This window comes from Ursus maritimus, unplaced genomic scaffold (assembly GCF_017311325.1).
Source record: "Ursus maritimus isolate PB19 unplaced genomic scaffold, ASM1731132v1 scaffold_3, whole genome shotgun sequence".
In the NCBI taxonomy this organism is placed as follows: Eukaryota; Metazoa; Chordata; class Mammalia; order Carnivora; family Ursidae; genus Ursus; species Ursus maritimus.
Genome location: NW_024425563.1, coordinates 22,077,041 through 22,097,447, shown reverse-complemented (window position 1 = coordinate 22,097,447; position 20,407 = coordinate 22,077,041). Strand labels below are relative to the sequence as shown.

Here is a 20,407-nt window from a genome sequence, read left to right as displayed (position 1 = left end):
CCCCTCATGCGCTATCCATACACGCCACGATCATCTTCCTGAGTGCCCGTGTCATTTCCCTGCTCAAAAACTCTTCCAGTTTTTTTCCCAAAGAATCAAGACCACACTCCTCAGCAGAATACACGAGACTCCAATCTGGCCTGACTTCTGTCCTCTAACCCTCCCCCTTCTACTCCTCAGTGCACGGGCCTAGCCACAGAACACCTGCTCTTTCAGGGCTTGCTCACTGCTTCCCACGTGGAAGAGACTTTCTTGAATTACACCAAGTCTGTCGCAATCTGCTTCCATCTATGCTTTACACACACACACACAAAACAAGCTTGTGGGGCTTTGCCTATTTTAAAGAAACGTAAATACTTTCCTTGGAGGGAGGTAGAGATTAAACACTGCAGTGGACTTTAAAAAATTTACCCACATTATTATAACCTGGAATTAGGGGTGTAGTCCTTTTGAATACGTTGTGTTAATGATTCTACGCCACTCCTAAAGCAGTGACCTAGAGGATATGAGCTTCTAGAGGGCAGACTCCAAACTCACTTCGTCACCAGTGCGCAAAAGGCTTCCACCCTGGAAGTCTCATTTCTGTGAACGTCAGAGAGCTGCCCACCAGTCAACCTCTAAGGGGTCCACGGAGACTGACAACGAACACTCAGGCCAAAGGCAAAAGAGCACCTCTACAAAAATAACCCGGAAACAGCTCTACTGGCCTCCTCTGCGGACAGAGGGTTGATTTAGGAGCGATACCGACACGATTTACCCTTTGAAAATTAGAACTGAAAAATGACAAATTTAAAAATCTGACATGCGTGAAGAAGAGGGACTGTCCCTCAGACTAAAGGGATTTAGGCAACCCATGATCTTGAATTGGACCTGGTTTGGACGAACCAAATGTGAAGAACATCTTGGAATACTTAGGGATTTTGCATATGGACCGGGTACTAGATGATGTTACGGGATCATTCATTTTTGTTGGGTGAAGAATACAGAAAAAATGTATTTTGTTAAGAGATGGAAACTGAAGTTTGGCATGGGTAGAATATTATGATGTCTATTATTTTCTTTAAAATATTTCAGTATAAAAGAAGTGAACCAGAAATCCAACTAAACACGGTTACTAAAAGAAAGTATGACATTTCAGACAACAAATTACTTTCTAGTCTTGCTGGCCCCGTTATCACTGGGCAGTCTTATTTGGATGGGGCAGGTCAGGGCCCATCTTCTCCACCACAGACACTGATGCTCCCCACCAGCAGTGAAGGAGCCTTGGGGAGCCCCACTCAGGGAGCTGTGTGCAGAAGGCACATGGAGAGGGCGTCTCTCCTCAAGGACCTTCCTCCCTTATTATAGCCTCTCATTCTGTTATTGCCAAAGCGAAGAGAACATTATCAGCCTGTCGTTCACTACAACACATCGGGAGATCTCCTGGTGACATAATGAACACCCTCTGGTTCACAAATACCTCTTTGTGGGGGCGCCTGGGTGGCTCAGTCAGTTAAGTGTTCGACTCTTGATTTCGGCTCAGGTCATGATCTCAGGGTTGTGAGATCGAGCCCTTGCATAGGGCTCCATGCTCAGCACTCAGCGTGTTGTCTGCTTGAGATTCTCTGTCTCCCCTTCCCCTCCCCTGCCTCCAAAAAAAGAAAAAAAAAGAAATACCTCTTTGACTAGAATCACAAGTAAATTAATAAATTTCAGGCTTTGCAGCCAATCTGCAAACTAACATTTAGATTTTGTTTAGTGCTCCACTGAAGTTTTCTCAGTGTCTGCCTTGTTTGTATCAGCCCAGGAGGCAAGAAGGAATGCAGTTCTCCAGCAGTAAGAATCTTAACAAATATTTTATTAATACATACTGTCATATTCCCGGGATGTAGGAGTCCTCAAAACACTGCCCCGTACTGAAAGAGAGTAAAAGTGCTCAAGTCCTTGGTCTTCCGTCTGGTTGAGTAACCCCAGACTCCTTTAACAGGAGCAGGCTTGCTGCACGTCACCTGCCCACACCCCCCCACGGAGACAGGCTTCCCCTCGGTCAGACGCAGACAGTGACACTCATTGCCTTTTGCAAGGACAGGGGCTCCTTATGATTAAACCAGAACGGAGAAAAACTTAGCATCAGCTGACCAAAAAAGGAATTCAGACTTTACTTCTCCAAGTCACTCATTCCGCTTCTCTCCAGGAAGGGCCAGAATATCTTCAGGATGAGCATAAAGATTCCCACTGCCGGAATATTCGGAATACCTTCCTGGATTTCTCAGACAGACTCTACAGGTAGAAAAGCTCATTATTAGAGATTAAATTCTTTTATAGAGACGAAGGATGGGGTAACAGCTTTAAGGCTTGGCCTGTAAATTTCTTCCACAGTGATCTAGATAGGTCTAGGATTGAGAAAAACAAGTTAATTTTATATTATTTTATACTGTATACAAACTATACACCTAAAACCAGACTAAAAATCAAGACGCCTGCATTCTGCAGTTAGACTACTGCCAACACGCGGAGCCTGTCAAACACGGCTCGTGTCCTCCCTCCAGGTACCTGCATCTGTCCTGATCTTTGTGTGTGAGGCGGACACTTGGGACCCACCATTAGTGCGCCACACGTGCTGCACTGGCTTCCATCTGTCACGCTGAACTGGCCCTCGTGCATTATTTCTTGTGAACAAGGGTTCGCATTCGTGTGATGCCTCACTGGGGTTAGCAGTGTAATCCGAGACCGAGGGGTAAAACAAAGTTTAATGACTCTTTCAGGTTTAAACTATGACCCTGGCCTGCTCAGCTTCATTTATAGCCAGCAGAGCTAATAATAGGAAGACTCTCACTGCCACTTGATCATGCCTATGAAGTGATCTGAGATTCTGAGAAATGGTGTTACAGGGAGGCAAAGCAATTCACTAAAAGATAAAAGTTCTCAGAGAATCAGAACACTTGGTTCTCTCTGCCTGTGAGAGTCACGGTGAAGAGCCCAGAGTCTCAGTGAGAATGTAAATAATCACCCGGCAAGATAATCCATAAAATCACCCCCAGTTTCAGACACCAGAAGACATTTTCACTGTCTTCTTATCTTCTTTGTGGATGAGTGTTTCAATAAAATAAAAGTCAGGGCGCGCGGGTGGGGAGAATCTGAGCTCTTACTAACGATGGAGGGGAATTTAGTGAACAGAGTGACAAAGTTAAAAGAAACTTTAGTTGAATAAACAACATAAACTTTTTTCTAACGTCAAGATCCTTTACCCAGCCTCATTCAGCTCTGAACTTCCCAGTCATAGCAGCTGTGGGAAGGTTAGAGACGAACCACCACCAAGGATCTCCAAAGCCCTGGAACCCAGGGCCAATTATGAGGCCAACTTCTCCCACTCTAAGAACAAAACAAAACAGAACAAAAAAACCACCACCACAAAAAACCCCACAAAAACCCTGTGGGATTTCTTCTTAGCAAGACAGTGACAGAGGGCAGTCAATAAGACTCTATTTCGGGAAGATCTGGGCAGAGAATACACAAGCCGACATTTGTCCTCAGATAGCTTTACCTATTTGCAAAAGTTTTTAAATGGGGAAAATGAGGGCTTGTTTTTTCCTGCGGAAAAACTTGGAAAGCCTTCATTTGTGCTGTTTGCCAAGGGTACGAATGTACGTTCGTGGGCTTTTAGCAGGGCTACGGTTCTCTCCAGCAGAATCCCACAAACCTGGGAGTGTTTCCTGTAAACATCTACGGCGAGTATTATTTTACTTTGTCCTTGGAGGGCTTGGGGGTCAGAAATTATTCTCTTCATACCACACTATAAGGCAAATTTGGGGAGGAGCCAGCAAAGGAGAGAGAACTGTTTTCCATGATTCCTTAATGCCCACCCTGCTATCACTTGCACCCTTTACACGGAGTGAACACTTGTTTTCTCAGCTGTCACGGTGGTTTTGCGTCTACCCACATTTTGCCAGCAGCAGCGATCATGACCGCAGCAGCTAGCTGAGGCTCGGGGCACAAGCCTGGGGCTGTGGAACAGAGCAAAGAAACGTGCCCACCGCGCGGAATGAAACCGTCATCTGGGGGTCAGAGTACAAGGCTCCAGACAGCTAAGTTAACTGGCCAGGCTCCAAAGGCAAGTGTCAGCCACAGACAGAAAGAGCAGCTGTTCGGCAACATGAGGCCAGAGCAGCTGCCTCCCCATCTATTTCTGTTTCGGTCCTCCTTCTCTATTTTGAGTCATTTTAGTTGAGAAGACAAAGCATTTACCGGAATTTGAGGGAATGCCAAATGCTAATCAACTGCAGGAAGACTGAGTCAGTTCCATGCCGATTCTCTAGGACGAAACCTGTCAAGTCTAACTTGACTTCCGAACGCTGAGGGCAGGCAGGGTGCTAATTATAGGACCGGCCTCCGTTCCTCGTCCCACAAACAGCAAGCGGCGCACACGCACAGGCAGCGGCTTAGCTCACCATGGAGTCTGTTTCGGCCGGCTGGCTGGACTGCTTGTGGGCCAAGAGGATGTTCAGCACGGCCTTCCAGCCTGGCTCTGCAGGGGTACTGGCATCTACCTCCGTTCCACCATGCTCCCTGGTCTCCTTGCCAAGTGCGACATTTACCCAAGGGCACCAGTCTCTGTGCTGAGAGGCGGGGTCAAAGAAACTTCGGGAAGACATGTCCTGAGAGGGGGAAGAGAAAGAGTGCTGATGAAGGGCGGATGCCACATCATCTCAGGGAGGCACCGCCAGGAGTTGTCCAGTCTAGACTCTCACAAGTGCCCACATTTCGACGTTCTCCTTTAAACACTGCTTACGCCATGCCCAGTCTCTATAAATACTTTCATTCCCTCTGTGTTAAACCGACAGTCCCTGATCAGGTCTGTCTCCCTGATCTCACTGCCATCCCCATGGGCCTGAAATACTTACCACCTCTCCAGAATCCACTCCAAAGATAGGGCACCCAACTGTCCCATCTTGAAACCTATTCCCGTTACCTACTAAGAGTCACAGGACCTGGGAAGGGCTCATGACTGCTTCCCTGTGCTACACGGTGAGGGCCTGGCGTGCCGCCTGTGCTCAGGGACTTCTGCACACAGGTGGACTCACCGAGCTGCTGGAAGAGCAGAGGCGAGCTCGTTTGGCTCTCCGGAGAGGACTAGAAGGCACCTCCAGGCCAGTGCTGTCTCCTGTTCCCATACTGCGGGTGATGGGGCGGGTTCTGGTGGTGGGGCTAGCAGCGTCTGGCTCAGGACGGTCAACGGGACTGGAAGAGTCCCAGCTCCGAGTTCGGGAGACAATGGGACCTGGGCTCCTCTCAGCCTGAAGGAAAGAAGTAACAGAAGTACACCAATGACATGAAGGACAATGGTCAGAAGAAATATTTCTAGAAGCAGGTAAAAGCTGATGCTTTGCAGTTTTAAACTCTAAAGAATTTACTTTCTGAACTGTTGACATAACTAAACTCTTCAAAAAAAAATAACAGATTTTCATACAACATCACGAATTTAGCTTCTGTGTTGCAACTGGCAAATAAAAACATGCGGTACTCTGACCAACGTGGTCAGAAGGGAAGCTTACCCGCCTACGGTAATCTCCAACTTTTCCACCACAATGCTTTTGGCAAGACTGCTGCTTTTAAAAAGGCCACCCCAAGCAAGCCTTAAGTTCATACCTGCTCTGAGCCAGGGGAACACGTGGCATCCTGGCTGCGAGTCATCATCCTCCGAGGAGACTCAGGCACAAGAGGGAAGCGCTCTGGCTTTCCCTCAGGGCCTGCGACGGGGGAGCTGGTCAGGCCAAAGGACGCATCCAGGTCGCTCATGGATGACTCAATCTGCTGGAAGCCCCAGAGCCCCACCTTCCTCATACACTGCGAACAGGTTATCAGGGAGAGCTGCATGGGTTCCAAGGAAGAACTAGGCAGGAACAGAAAAGAGAGTTTTCTCAAAGGGCAACATTTCCAAGGGCTTAAGTGTAGTCATTCGTGAGAACGCTTTATCTCATCAAACAAATCTCTGGAACAGTCCAGTGGACTGGGAATCATGTCATCTCAGGCCCCCAACTCCATCGTCACTCACAAAGTTGTTCCTATAGAAAGATCTAAGGATCTTGGTGTAACCTCTAAGATAAGACTATCTTAAAGGTTATGTTTTATAAATTTCTCCTATTCCTTTTGAAACCTTTTCTTTTTAAATGAAAAATATTTCTTAATCTATCAAAGAAAGTATATTTAAAGTAAATCTAGATTGGTTCTAACAGTTTTCTTTCTTTTTTTTTTTTTTAAAGATTTTATTTTTAAGTAATCTCTACATCCAACGGGGGCTTGAACTCACAACCCTGAGATCAGAGTCAGTGCTCCACTGACTGAGCCAGCCGGGTGCCCCCATTCCAACAGTTTTCTAACTCAGAGGGAGTCTATGCCAAACTGAGCAGCTAGAATGGAAACACCAACATGGGGGCCTGAGGACTCCAGCTGGCATTTCCTTTGGTAGTTTTTATGAATTCAACTGATTTTTCTTCTTTCTATAAATAGAAAGGAGCTTCACTGTTTCCAGAAGCACAGATTCTCAGCTGGGAAGTGATAGTAAAAAAAAAACCAAAAAAACAAGAAACAACAAAGTTCAGGTGTGTCCAAGAATTCCTGAGTTCAAATTCTGGTTGTGTTAATGATTCTTATGGTCCCCTTGCCACTCCCTCAGGTTTTGTCTGTTTTTCTGACAGGAAACACCACAGGGTCTCCAATACTATTAGTGACTGACGTATACCAGTGTATGATGTTGTCAGAGTTCACGTCCCCCTAAAAATTCACTGACTCACCTACACGCCCAACCACACAGAGAGAGAACACAGGCAGTGACGTGGACTTGGATGTCTGAGCCTAATTTGCTTGCAGTTTTTCTCTCATCAGTTCGGTGATCAAGTTCATCTTCAAGCAGGTGCAGAAGAAGACTGACCTTGTCTTCTGTCAAACACTACAAAGGAACCAAGGTAACAAGCTGAAATTCCCAATCACAAAAATCACATATGAGGACGCATTTAGAGGGTTCAAGGCAAAAATTATGAAAGAAATCCCAAACATGAAGACAATTCTCTTCATTATGGAAGGCTCACTTATAGGAAAGGGCTAAGGTTTTAGACAGAAGCTTCCTGAATTGCCCTGCACCTGCTGATTGAGAAAGGTAGCAGTTTTCCTAGAACTACCAAATCTTTTCTTAGTTCTAATTTGTTTTCAATTTACCAACTGCAGATTTTCTCTGAAACCTGTAAACTTCAAAACCCAAATAATGAAAACAGATTACCATTTATCCTAACATGACACTGACTTTACTTCTTGACAGAACAAGAGAGCTTGCCAAGGTCTTTATTTTTGTTCTAAGAATAATAAAGAACTGACAAGGTGAACAAAAAAGCTGTCTTGGCTAGGGACAAGGGACATTTAAAATAGGCACGGAGTTGGGGTGCCTGGACGGCTTAGTTGGTTGAGTGTCCGACTCTTGGTTTTGGCTTGGGGTGTGATCTCAGGGTCTCGAGGTCGAGCCTGGTGTTGAACTCTGTGCTCAGCACGGAGTCTGCCTGGGACTCTCTCTCCTTCTTCCTCTGCCCCTCCCCACGTGCTCTCTCTCTAAAATAAATAAATAAATCTTAAATAAGTAAATAAAAAATAATATAGGCACAGAAATTAAACTTTGGTTAAAATCCAATCAGCCTCTCAACTTGAAGAAGCAAAATAATAGCTTCTATTTCCTATCATAAAGCTTGTCTTTGGCATGTCTACAGGGTGATGAAATGGGACACTAGATACTCAGTTTCAAAGTACAGATGGGCCAGAACATTTCTAATTTCTGCTCACAGGGGAGAAGGGAGTTTCTTTTTTTTTTTTTTTTTTTTTTAAAGATTTTATTTATTTATTTGACAGAGACAGCCAGCGAGAGAGGGAACACAGCAGGGGGAGTGGGAGAGGAAGAAGCAGGCTCACAACGGAGGAGCCTGATGTGGGGCTCGATCCCGGTACGCCGGGATCACGACCTGAGCCGAAGGCAGACGCTTTAACGACTGCGCTACCCAGGCGCCCCGAGAAGGGAGTTTCTAACTTCTATAGTATTTTCTTTGGGAAATGATATGTGATAAACCATATGAAGTCACATTCCAGGATCTTCTGTTACATAGTTTAAGTAACAAATCAAGATAAAACTGAATGTACGCCATTTAAAGAATCCTATCTAGACGTTTCAATGAAACCCGTTTACTTAAACTCCAAGTTGCCCTTCTGGTGGAGACTGGAAAAGGTCAGCTGAGGGACAAACAACGAGTTCTCTTCACAGCAATCTGAATCCTCTGTCACGTAAAGAAATGCTTCATGTACAAATGGTAGTGAACTGAAGGCCACTGTAGGCTAGCCAAGAAAAACTCACCATAGTTTTCAAGTCCTCTGGCCTCAGGGAAGGAAGCTGGAGGTCCAAGTGACAAAGGCTTTGAAAACGATCCAGGAACTCACTAACAAGGACGCCAGGTTCATCCAATGGCAACATCCCAAACCGATCTGCAGACAAAGTACACGGGAGGATCATTTGGTGCAAATTGTAAAAAAATAAAAGATGTGTATAAAACAAGAGGGGATAGGTACTGATAAAATTGATAAAATACCTGAAGGTATTAAGAATTACTGACTTTTTTTGATGGGGCTGTGATGATATTTTTGTGAGAATATTCAAAAAAGAAGATTCTCGAAAAGGGTTCCTCAGAAGCAGTCCGTCTAAGCTGAATTTGAAGACCAACAACAGTGTGTAAAAGCAAAGGCCCAAAGGAATGGCACAGCTGGGGAATTCTAAATGGTTTCACAGGACTGCAACACAGTGTGCCTATGGGGAAAGGAGTAGGAGATGAGGTTAAAGTGTAGAGAGTAGGGGCGCCTGGGTGGCTCAGTTGTTAAGCATCTGCCTTCGGCTCAGGGCCTGATCCCAAGGTCCTGGGATCGAGCCCCGCATCGGGCTCCCTGCTCCAATGGGAGCCTACTTTTTCCTCTCCCACTCCCCCTGCTTGTGTTCCCTCTCTTGTTGGCTGTCTCTCTCTCTCTGTCAAATAAATAAATAAAAAATCTTAAAAAAAAAAAAAGTGTAGAGAGTAACTAGATCAAGACTTTACTAACGTGTATGATGAGAAATTACTAAAAGATTTTTTTTTAATTTCACGTAATTTTTTTGGTTATGATTTTATTTATTTGTCGGAGAGAGAGAAAGGGAGGGCGAGCACAAGCAGGGGGAGCGGCAGGCAGAGGGAGAAGCAGGCTTCCCACTGAGCAAGGAGCCCGATGTGGGACTTGATCCCAGGACGCTGGAATCATGACCACTGAAAGAGTGATATTATAGATAATATGCATTAATTTAGAGTAGAGATTGTAAGGGGTCAGTTGGGATGCAAAAAAATAAGCTTAGCAGACATTAAAGTGATTTAAGGTAATAATCCCTGTGAGATACCAGTGGCCGAAGGATGGAGAGAAGGAACATCAATGTCATAAAACTCTTAATGACCAGGGGGTGGGGGTGGGGTGGAGTAACTGGGTGATGGGCATTAAGGGGGGCATATGATGTTATGAGCACTGGGTGTTACATGCAACCAATGAATCACTGAACTCTACATCTGAAACTAATAATGCACTATATGTTAATTAATTGAATTTAAATTAAAAAAAAGTACCCAGTACGATAGATATTATTACTACATAAATTCTACAAATGAGGAATCTGAGGAATATAAAGTAATATACCCAGGTTTCATGATCCGTGGATGACAAAAAGCTCCTGCTTTTACAGAGCTGCTATTACAGCACTGGCCAGTTCTTCGTACTCCTCAACAGTACTAGGGAATTCCTAGTTTCTTACAGCTCCTTTACTTCTGTTTTCTTGTTACCCTTTGTTTTGTTCTTACTCTTCTGTTACTAAATATCCCATGTATGTAGATTTTCCTTTCCCAATAACATCTGAGCTCCTAAGACAGGGATCAAGCTGTCTGGCCCTTTATGTCCAGCAAAAACCTAACATCGTCTTTTAGGCAATAGTTTTAAAACTACAGCTTTGACCCCTACTTAGGTTCTGAAATCAGTTTATCACTTACCTAATTGACGACCCAGTTATTTTAATGAAATAGAATGCAGTAATATCAAACCGTGGCATATCCACACAATGTAATATTATCCAGCAATGTAAAAAATAAACTCTAGAAGACAGTGAGGAACCTTAAACGTATAGTGCTATGTGAGAGAAGCCAGTCTGAAAAGCTGCATGCTGTGGAATGCCAACTCTGGGACATTCTGGAACCAGTGAAATGATCCGTGGCTGCCAGGCACTCGGGGAGGGAAGGAGTGAGTGACGAACAGGGACAGCACAGGGGATTTTCAGGGCAGTGAGGCGCTTCTATATGATAATGTCCTAGTGGATCCGGGTAATTACATATTTGTCGAAATCCACAGAATGTACAACGCAGAGTGAACCCTAATGTATACTATGTATTAAAGTTAATAAAGATATTTGTTCATTAATCAAAAAAAAGTTAAAATTTGCTTAAAAAAACCTCTTAATGATCAATGAAACCTCATGCTGTAAGAAAAACAGGGCACAGTAATACACCGTGTTAAATTGGGAAAATGAATATAAACTCATGATGTTAAATTGAAATCTAGCAGTGACAGTTTCATGAGCACACAAGTATGTCAGAACTTACCAAACTGTACACCTCAATGTGTGGCTTATGTCAATTATCCCTCAATCGTAAGGATGCTTAAAAAAAAAAAAAAGAAAGAAAAAATCTCTTTCCTAGTTTTGTTATTAAGAGGTAAAAAAGCAGTAAAAACAGCACTTTTGTTCACCATTTATTGTATCATTAGCAACCAGATTTTGGTCTCTAATGTTATTAAATATTCTCAAACTATTAAAAGTTGTTGCAAGTAACCAAGTATGTCAAGACACATGCCATCAACTTAAAAAGATGTCTCATTTTACTAGAAAAGTCCAATTATAAAAAACTAAAATCAACAAAAAAGGTATGGATTTTAAAAAATCAAGTGAAGGGGCACCAGGTTGGCTTAGTGGGTTGAATGTCCAGCTCTTGGTTTCGGCTCAGGTCATGATCTCAGGGTCATGAGATCAAGCCCCACATTGGGCTCAGCGCTCAGTGGGGAGTCTGCTTGGGATTCTTTCCCCTTTCTCCCTCCCCTTCTTATCCTCCCCTTGCTCTCTGTCCTCCTCTCTCTCTAAAAATAAATAAAATCTTGGGGCGCCTGGGTGGCTCAGTCGTTAAGCGTCTGCCTTGGGCTCAGGTCATGATCCCAGTGTTCTAGGATTGAGCCTCACATCGGGCTCCCTGCTCAGTGGGAAGCCTGCTTCTCCCTCTCCCACTCCCCCTGCTTGTGTTCCCTCTCTCACTGCCTCTCTGTCAAATAAATAAATAAAATCTTTAAAAATAAATAAATAATAAAATCTTTTAAAAAATAAATAAGAACTAAAAAAAATCAAGTGAGGATTAACAATAAAAAGGAAACTTTTTGTTTTTTTAAGATTTTATTTATTTATTTGACAGAGAGAGACACAGCGAGGGAGGGAACACAAGCAGGGGGAGTGGGAGGGGGAGAAGCAGGCTTCCCGCTGAGCAGGGAGGCTGATGTGGGGCCTGATCCCAGGACCCTGAGAACATGACCTGAGCCGAAGGCAGACGCTTAATGACTGAGCCACCCAGGCGCCCCAGGAAACATATTCTGATGACCAGTGGCTCAGGTTTGAAACTTAGGAGAAAAAAAACAGTTCCCAACACCTTTCTGGTCACCTTCCAATTTAGGGTTTGGTCTGATTCCTACAATCCTAAGAAAATACTAGTAAAAATTGATGAAGGCCAAAGAGCAAACAGAAGAAATTAAACTCACCATGAAAATGTTTTAACATAAGTTAAAATTTATGTTTTATAATTAACATATGTGGTAATTTGTCTACTGCAGTATTTGATATGTTCAAAATACTCGGTCTAGTAAATCAGTAATTATAAATTAAAATGTTTAAAGGGATTTAATTTAGTTGGTAAATGTTAGAAAAAATAACCTTCAAAATTGTATTTATTAGATATGCTTAATAAATGTAAGCATTAAAGCATAAATAGTTGTAGGTCTTCCTCTCTTCACACTAAAATCTCTGGAATGTGAAAGAAACAAGGGTGGCATACTTGAAAGGTCACATTTGAGATCTATTTAGGAGGTAGAATATTCAGGACCGGGTGGTAATGACAGGGAAGGACATCGGAGGTGACTTCCAGGTTTCTGGCTAGGACAAACGGGGGGGGGGGGAGGTCAGTACCACTTAAGATGGAGAAAATATAACAGAACTAAGGTTTAAGTATAAAAAAAATGAAGACTTCAGTTTTGCATATATTGAATTCCAGGTACCTACAATAAAACATTCCATGAAAATGTTTAGAAGGTAGCTGAAAATGAGTCAAGCTTAAAAGAAAAGTCGGGACAGCAGTTAGAGATCTGAAAGTAAGTGGACCAAGAAAGCAGAGTGTATAGTAATATGAGTCGGGAACCACCCACAGTGTCCTGGGCAGATCCTGAAAACCTGGACTGGGTACACTGGGAGGATTCACATCCTCGTGGGACTGAGTTCAGTTGTACTACACAGTGAAATAGCTAGGCCAACAGCAGAAACTCCTTATTACACATCATCTTCACTTTAAAAATGTTATTCCTTAATAGTCCCTTTCTAATCCCCTTCATTATCAGTAAATGGCACTCTATGGACACTTTTCATCTCTCTTTCTCTTTTTTGAGGATTTTATTTATTTGAGAGGGAATGAGTGAAAGAGCACAAGAGGGGGCAGAGGAAGAGGGAGAAGGAGACTCCCTGCTGAGCAGGGAGCCCAACGTGGGGCTTGATCCCAGGCCCCTGAGATCATGACCTAAGCTAAAGGCAGATGCCCAACCAACTGAGCCACCCAGGTACCCCCACTTTCAATCTCTTTTTTTCTGTTAGTGGTCACTCATGGAATATTCCCAGGCATCAGTGACCCTGGAATTGGCCTGAGCTGTCCTACTGAAATAAAAAGTAGACCTACATGGCACTAATGTCTGGCCAGGCATGAAGTTTTGCACCTGGTGTTGGTGAACCCTCTGGAGGGCCCTGCTGTGGAGGCTGGTTACTCAGCAGGAACATGCCTACACAACCAATAAAATATATATATTTATTTAAAGATTTATTTATTTATTTGAGAGAGAAGGAGAGAGATAGCAGGGTGGGGAGGGGCAGAGGGAGAGAGAATCTCAAGCAGACTGTGCTGAGTGCTGAGCCTGACGTGGGGCTCAATCTCACAACCCTGAGATCACAACCTAAGCCAAAACCAAGAGTCTGACGTTCAACCGACTGTGCCACCCAGGTGCCCCAACCAATAAAATATTTAAAAATCCCACTTGATGGGGTGCCTGGGTGGCTCAGTCAGTTAAGTGTTTGACTCTTGATTTCGGCTCAGGTCACGATCTCAGGGTACTGGGATCAAGCCCCACATCAGCCTCCGTACTCAGCAGGAGTCTTCTTGAAGATTCTCTCCCTCTGCCCCTCTCCCGACTCACACATACAAACACTTAAAGGCCAAGAGCCTTTAAGGGTACAGATATGATTAAAAATAACTAAAATAACTTTAAAAGATATAAAATATTAGCAACTGCATCATCTTAATATTTTTCATAGAACAAGTTCTAAATCAAGATCCTAAGACCAATAACAAAGGAGCTGTTATGTATCCTGTAAGGCAGGGCCTTCTAGACTGTGAGAATTCATAAAAGTCCTGTGTCTCTTAGCCTAAGTATAAATTTTGGAACCATAAAGAAAATATACCCTGCCGTTAGTTTCCTAGAATACATAGTTAGGTTCACTCTAAAGCAGCTTAGTTCAAAAAAAAAAAAAAAAAAAAAGGTAACGACTGAAGTTAATAATTAGCGTGAAGATAATCACAAATTCACCTGATCCAAGAGCGTGCGCCCTGCCAAGGCCCTTATACAGGCAGTCTTTGGCTTCAGTGCTGTTGTTATATTGTGTCATTTCACCGTGATAGACTATACGTTGGTAATCACTCTTATCTGGCTTCCTGTGAATCTGCTTTAGCAACCGAACCCCATTTAACTGCTGTTAAGTGCACCAAAGGAAGCCCGGGGACAACATGGCACTGCTTGCTCTGGTGGGAAAAGCAGAGAGTCTGAAATCAACACAAAACCATAGTTTTGCCTCCCCACCAGCTGGTTTTAAGATCTCTGCTTCTGTTTCCTCACCCCTAAAACTGGGTTGAGAATCTAGCTCCCAGGGCCCCTGTGAGAATTAATCGGGAAAATGTACACACGGCTAAGCTGTTGGCATGCTGAATGCCCATAATAAAGTTAAGTAATAACCTAACAAGTGGACGAATGTAAGTTCTTCTTGAAAAGCACGTGTAGAAAGGAAGAAAAGAAACTTCAAAGACTAGATTTTCACAAAGAAATAGACAATACTAGAAATGCAATAACCAAGAAGAGATGGTAAATGGGAGATCTTGGAAATGAGTACCTGGGGAGGGGCTGTCTGGCCAGAAACAGAACTTCTCGTGGGCGGTGCACAAAGCTTTCTTCAGCTCAGCACATCGGTCCTTATCTGAAACCCACATAGGGAGCATTGCCTTAGAAAACACTGTAGATTCAAAATCAAATGGCCAAGAATCTTTAAGAGTATAGACAATTAAAAATAAAAATGACTACGATAATTTTAAAAGATATGAAAATATTAGCAACTATATCATCTTAATATTTTTCACAAAACAAGTTCCAAATCCAGATCCTAAGAGCAATAACAAAAGAGATAGTATGTATCTTCTAAGGCAGGGCATTCCGAAGCACCAGGCTTCATCAAAGTGCCTTGTCTCTTTGTCTAAGCATACGTTTTGGAACCATCAAGTAAACATACCCTGCTGTTAGTTTCCCAGAATGCATAAAGTCAGGTTCACTCTAAAGTAGCTTAGTTTTTTTTTTAAAAAAAGTAGAAACTGAAGCTAATAATTAAATGAAGATGATCACAAATTCACCTTGCTCTATGTAATGGCACACATTCTTTGATCAAACACAGGTGGCTGGTCTTTTTGGGAAAACTGGTCTAATATATCTGTGAATACGGAGGAAAATGTAATTTGTACTTTATACTCACATCGGTCAAAATCGAAAGCTGGTTGTAAACTGGCACAGAGGAAAGCCTGGCAGCTGGAGCACTTGAGCATATCACATTCAACTGTGACCCAGCCATATTTTGCACAGACAAGTGGAGACAGCTCGGAGGGCTTACCTGCCCATTTCAGAGAGTATTCATGTCAAGAAAAACAATGCCGCAAGTATATTAAAATGAGTAAGTCAGAAATTAAAACTTTAACTCATTCTTTTATATATACAGGAATAAACAGATTAAGAGAAAAAGCAATACGAAAAGTTTGAAAAACTATTTTTAAAGCACACATACTTCACAGAATAATGGAAGTCATTTGAATAATAACCGGTGGGGGGGAAATTATGAACTTTCTCTCTACAAAGCCCTGTGTTTTTTATATGACTGAAATATGGGAATTTGGAAACATTCCAGTATCAGCAAGAGAGGGCCTAAAGGCTAGAAAACAGAATTTAGATATAAACGTTAAAAGGGCTCCAAGCTGGGCAGGGAGTCTACCTAAAAAAATAGTAAGTAAATAAATAAATACAATAAAAATAATAGAATCACTTAAATCGCTGTGTTAAATAAATGATTGTCATATCCAAAGTGGTGATCAATTCATATCCAATGAAAACAAAAAAGAACCAAAGAAAACGGTTCTAAATGCTGCAGCAAAATCAGGCATTAGTCCAAGGAGCAGCAGTAGAAAGATGGTTAAAATACCTTCCTCTTCCCGAGCAATTTATTCCTAAAGCCATCAGGTGGTGAGCAAGGAGGACAGCCAGGAGGGCGAGGGGAGGCAGCTCAGCGCCAGGTGTCAGACCCCAAGGTGGCTAGAAAGGGGCTGCTCACCTTGAGGCGCTGAAGCCAATTAGGGTGTAAAGAACATCTCCACGCGGCCCCCGCTCACCAAATCAGGGATAACTGGAGTATGAAAATATATCATGGTAGTAACGGATTATAACCCACTGAATAAAAAAAGCAGCCCAGGCTGCTATGAATAAATTACTACTTAATAACGTCTGTTGAGGAATGGGATATTGGCGTAGTTTCAAAGCGCCTCTGCACAGAACGCTGTTTTCATTACAAGGAAAGAAGAGAGTTACTTTACAATGGAAAAGATGGACAGACACTCCCTGAATCAAGTGATCAAAGGAATCATTGCCAGGCAAGGGACAGATCAAAATCGTTGTGCCACCTGGCAGGATGCGGTGAGGACACAGCGCCATCCCGGGAGGCTCCTACGCTCCCTGCTCATCTAACTATAAGGAAACACCAGACAGATGTGAATTGAGGTACACTCTGCAGGACAACTGGCCTCTCATCTTCAAAAGTATCGTGATCATGAAATTCAAGGAAAAACAGGAATCTCAACCTTTTGCCATAAAGAATATTATTAGGCCAACTGTTGAGATGATTAGGGTCTGAGGGTTCGATGGTAGTAATTTATTAGGTGAAATTTTCTAATTTTGATGGCTACACTGCAGTTATGTAGGAAAAGGCCCTTGTTTGTAGGAAATATTTGGGGGGTGGTGAGGTATCACTTTGGCAACTTACTTACAAGTAGCTCAGAAAGGAAGTTTTTTGTAACCTGTGCAACAAAGTCTGCAAGTCTACAGTTGTTTTGTATTTTTAAAAAATCACTCTAGTGCATAGAAAAGGGCAAAAGTGATGGGATGTCACGCCTGAGATTAGATCACAAACAGAGTCTAGCTTCTTTCTTGCTTTCTTTCACTTGCTCACTCTGATGGAAGCCAGCTGCCACGCTGTGAACTGTCCGTGTGGAGAGGCCCATGTTGCAAGGAACATACGGAGGTCTCTAGCCAATAGCCACTACAGATCTGAAGCCCTCAATCCAACAGCCACGTGAGCGACCTTGGAAGTGCATCTTTTCCTAGTGGAGCCTGGAGATGACTGCAGGTCAGCTGCCACCTCGATTGTAGCTTGTGAGAGACCCTAAGCTAGAGGACCCAACCAAGCTGTGCCCACATTCCTGACCCACAAAAATTGTGACATAAGTCGCTGGTTGTTTTAAGCCACTAAACTGTAGTGTAATTCGTTATGTAATAACAGATGATATACAGATAATATACAGAAGAAAATCTAGAAAGAGACAGGAAGTGCGGCAGGCAGTCTCAGAAAAACATTAGGTTTGGGTACCAAGAGCCTTATGCTGTAATCCTGACTCTGTCATTTGCTAGCAGGTTGACCAGAGGCAAGTCACATAACCTACCTGAAACTGTTCCCTCTTCTGTAAATGAGTAAAATAATAATACCTATTTTCATAGGTTTAGGGTGAAGATCAAATGTGATAATGTATGTGAAAACACGCTACCTACAGGTGTTAGTTATTATTTCTTCTCTTCTCAAGCTCTTAGTGTTTTCTTCTGTGAAAAGAAAAGGTCAGGTCATCTCAACACTTGATCTTAGCTAAAAGGCTAAGAAGTGATGTCAGGTCATCTCAAATATCCCTTTGAGGAATAACATTTTATGGTGCTAATTTTCCTATAAAATTTCTTACCAAATCTTCTTTTTTAAATAATTTTAACTAGGCTCCATGCCCAACATGGGACTTGAACTCACAACCCTGAGATCAAGAGTCGCACGCTCTACCAACTGGGCCAGCCAGTGCCCCTTACCAAATCTCATTCTTAAATTTAAAACATCAGAGTAAGTGGAAGAGTAACAGTTCCAGGAGCAAGGAGAAGGTGCAGGTCACATGACCTAATAAAAAGGATATAGAAAATGTTTCCACTCTGCTAAAGAAGGCTTCTTTGCTTGTAGATTCCAATGGTGGCTGTTCTTGTTGGGGCGACCCATTAACTGACTGGAATGTGCCAGATGCGTCCTTCCTAAAATAAAGTGGCAGAACTCTTGGTAATTCTTTCACAGCATCACTTTGCCCAAACATTTTGCATTTTAATTCTCGGCACATCATAGCATCAATCACGCCACTCTGGATTTTAACCTTTCTAAAAATCATCTCACTTATGTCATTCCTCTACTTAAAATTATCAATGGTTTCATAATACTAAATAGAATCCAAATTCTTCAGTCTGGCATTCAAATCTCTTTACAGTTTGGCCATACCTGAATTTCCAGCAATTTCTACCTCCAGAGTGCTCCTCTAATCCTCTACTGGCAAACTGTTCTAGCTCACTCACTGCTCTGCAATAGTATTTCACACAACTTCAGTAAACACAAAATTAGACTCAAGGCTTCTATGCATTATACAATTTGAACCACATTAGAAATTTAACTCTTTTAACACAGGGAAAATAATTTTGATATTTCTACCTGGGTCCACTCTTGATACCCACTCTACCAAAAAAGAACTAATTTGAAAATTCAAATCAAAGTAAAGATCTTCAGGGGCACCTTGGGCAGCTCAGTTGATTAAGCGTCTGCCTTGGGCTAAGGTCATCATCCCAGGGTCATGGGATCCAGCCCCGGATAGGGCTCTTTGCTCCAAGGGGAGCCTGCTTCCCCCTCTCACTGCCACACCCCCTGCTTGTGCTCCCTCACATAAGTAAATAAAACCTTAAAAAAAAAAAAAAGTAAAGATCTTCAGGCAATTTCACGAAAAAAATTCAGGGAGGAAAAAACCAACAAAACAATTATCTTATTTTCAGTGAAAGGCATTTCAACAGCGTGTGGGAGGGCTAGAGGAAGGAACTGCTGAGGACAAAAGTCATTTTAATAAAAATAGGGTGACACCAACTATTGTTAACTTGAAACAAACTCAAAGACTTTCTCAGAGAGTCAGAGAGCCTCAGGGAGATGTGGTTCTTGAAAGAAATTGAGAGGATCCATAAACTTAGATGAGAAAAAAGTGACATTTATTTTACTAACCTCTACCTGAAATGTAGCATTTCCTTCAATTATGAATGAAGGTAATAACAAAACCCCACAAAATTATAGTCGCATCAGCAGTACCTGTGAATTTGTCACCAATGGAAATCAGATATTTTGTCACCACATTGTGGTTCTTGCAAGTTTTGAAATATCATTTATGTTTATGATTATTTCAAAATTATGGTAAACAGTAGACACTACTAGATGTAACATTTTTAAAATTTTACTATTTTTTTTTTAAGATTTTATTTTATTTATTTGACAGAGACAGCCAGCGAGAGAGGGAACACAAGCAGGGGGAGTGGGAGAGGAAGAAGCAGGCTCCCAGCGGAGGAGCCTGATGTGGGGTTCTATCCCAGAACGCTGGGATCACGCCCTGAGCTGAACGCAGAGGCTTAAGGACTGCGCCACCCAGGCCCCCCTAAAATTTTACTATTTTGATAACTGCATTCCAACACAATTGGTTTTTTTTAATCCTACGTAATTTACTTCACGCACTTAAAAATATTCTGAGAAGGGGTTCATAAGCTTTACCAGGCTGCCAAAGGTGTCTAAAGCTTAAAAAAAAATTTAAGAAACCCAATTAAGAGATGTCAGGTGCATATCGAGTTAGCAGTCCCCTTTTTTCCCCCTTCCCTCCAAAACCTGTTTTGTGGCAAAATTCCGCCCGTGGTACAGAATGCAGTACATCCCGGGAAGATTAAAGCCGAGTAAACGTAGTAAACCCATTCTCTTTCCCAACCTGGGACGTAGGCAACCCCACCAACCGAGTTGCCGACCCTGGGGATCCCCCCAGGCCTGCGTTCCCCAAACCCTCTCCAATCTGCCGGCGCCGGACCCAGGGTGGACTCGCGAACTTACGCTTCCGCGCCTCCCTCCTCCGGGGCAATCCCCTCATCTATCAGCTGCCGGACTTTTTGGGGAGTCCCTTCTGGGGAGCGAACAACCGCACCCCAATTCTTTTCAACCCCCGCGGCAAACGCTTGCCCCTCACTGGGCGCCGCCATCTTGGTCCGTTGCCGAGTTGCTTCCCCGCGGGTTTGAAGGCTCAGGAACTTCCGTTCTGCGCGGCTCAGATCCTCCTCTGGAGGCGCGATCCCACGCGTTTGCCCACGCGGCTCGGAGAATCTGACCGCAGGGCCCACCCCTTCCTGGCCATCTTAGAACGAGGTAAACCCTCATTTTTAGAACGAGGTAAACCACCACGGGAGGCCCTCGTGTTTAAACCTAGATTAATCGTTTTCTGTATGCACGAGCGTATTTGGACTGATAAGAGCGCTGTTTCTCCAAATTCGACAGGGATGAGGGGCCAAATTTAGTCTTAAAGTAATTAGCTAATTAGCTGATATTGCTCTCCCAAGTTATATCCTTTTACGAGTGAAGAAATGGCGACCGTCACTTGAG

At 43.1% G+C, this 20,407-nt stretch overlaps 1 protein-coding gene across 1 annotated transcript; it reads right to left on the bottom strand.

Annotated features, from left to right (window-relative positions):
- Positions 1-1,819: 1,819 nt before the first annotated feature.
- Positions 1,820-20,046, bottom strand: ZC3HC1 (zinc finger C3HC-type containing 1). Its single transcript, XM_008705873.2, has 10 exons — positions 19,865-20,046; positions 17,889-18,000; positions 15,155-15,305; positions 14,525-14,608; positions 8,366-8,493; positions 6,771-6,925; positions 5,626-5,869; positions 5,061-5,273; positions 4,428-4,634; positions 1,820-2,259 (listed from the first exon to the last, which is right to left on the bottom strand). The coding sequence occupies exons 1-10, from the start codon at positions 20,008-20,010 to the stop codon at positions 2,191-2,193; spliced, it is 1,509 nt and encodes a 502-aa protein (XP_008704095.2). The 5' UTR covers positions 20,011-20,046; the 3' UTR covers positions 1,820-2,190.
- Between the last annotated feature and the right edge of the window lie 361 nt (positions 20,047-20,407).

Bases quoted from the DNA above. Each gene is read 5' to 3' on its own strand.
- ZC3HC1 (XM_008705873.2), bottom strand. From the start codon at position 20,010: ATGGCGGCGCCCAGTGAGGGGCAAGCGTTTGCCGCGGGGGTTGAAAAG. The intron at 14,609-15,154 runs GTGAGTATAAAG...TGTGGGTTTCAG, and splicing joins AGCTTTCGATTTTGACCGAT to ATAAGGACCGATGTGCTGAG. The intron at 5,870-6,770 runs GTGAGTCAGTGA...GTTCCTGCCTAG, and splicing joins CTGTGTGGTTGGGCGTGTAG to TTCTTCCTTGGAACCCATGC.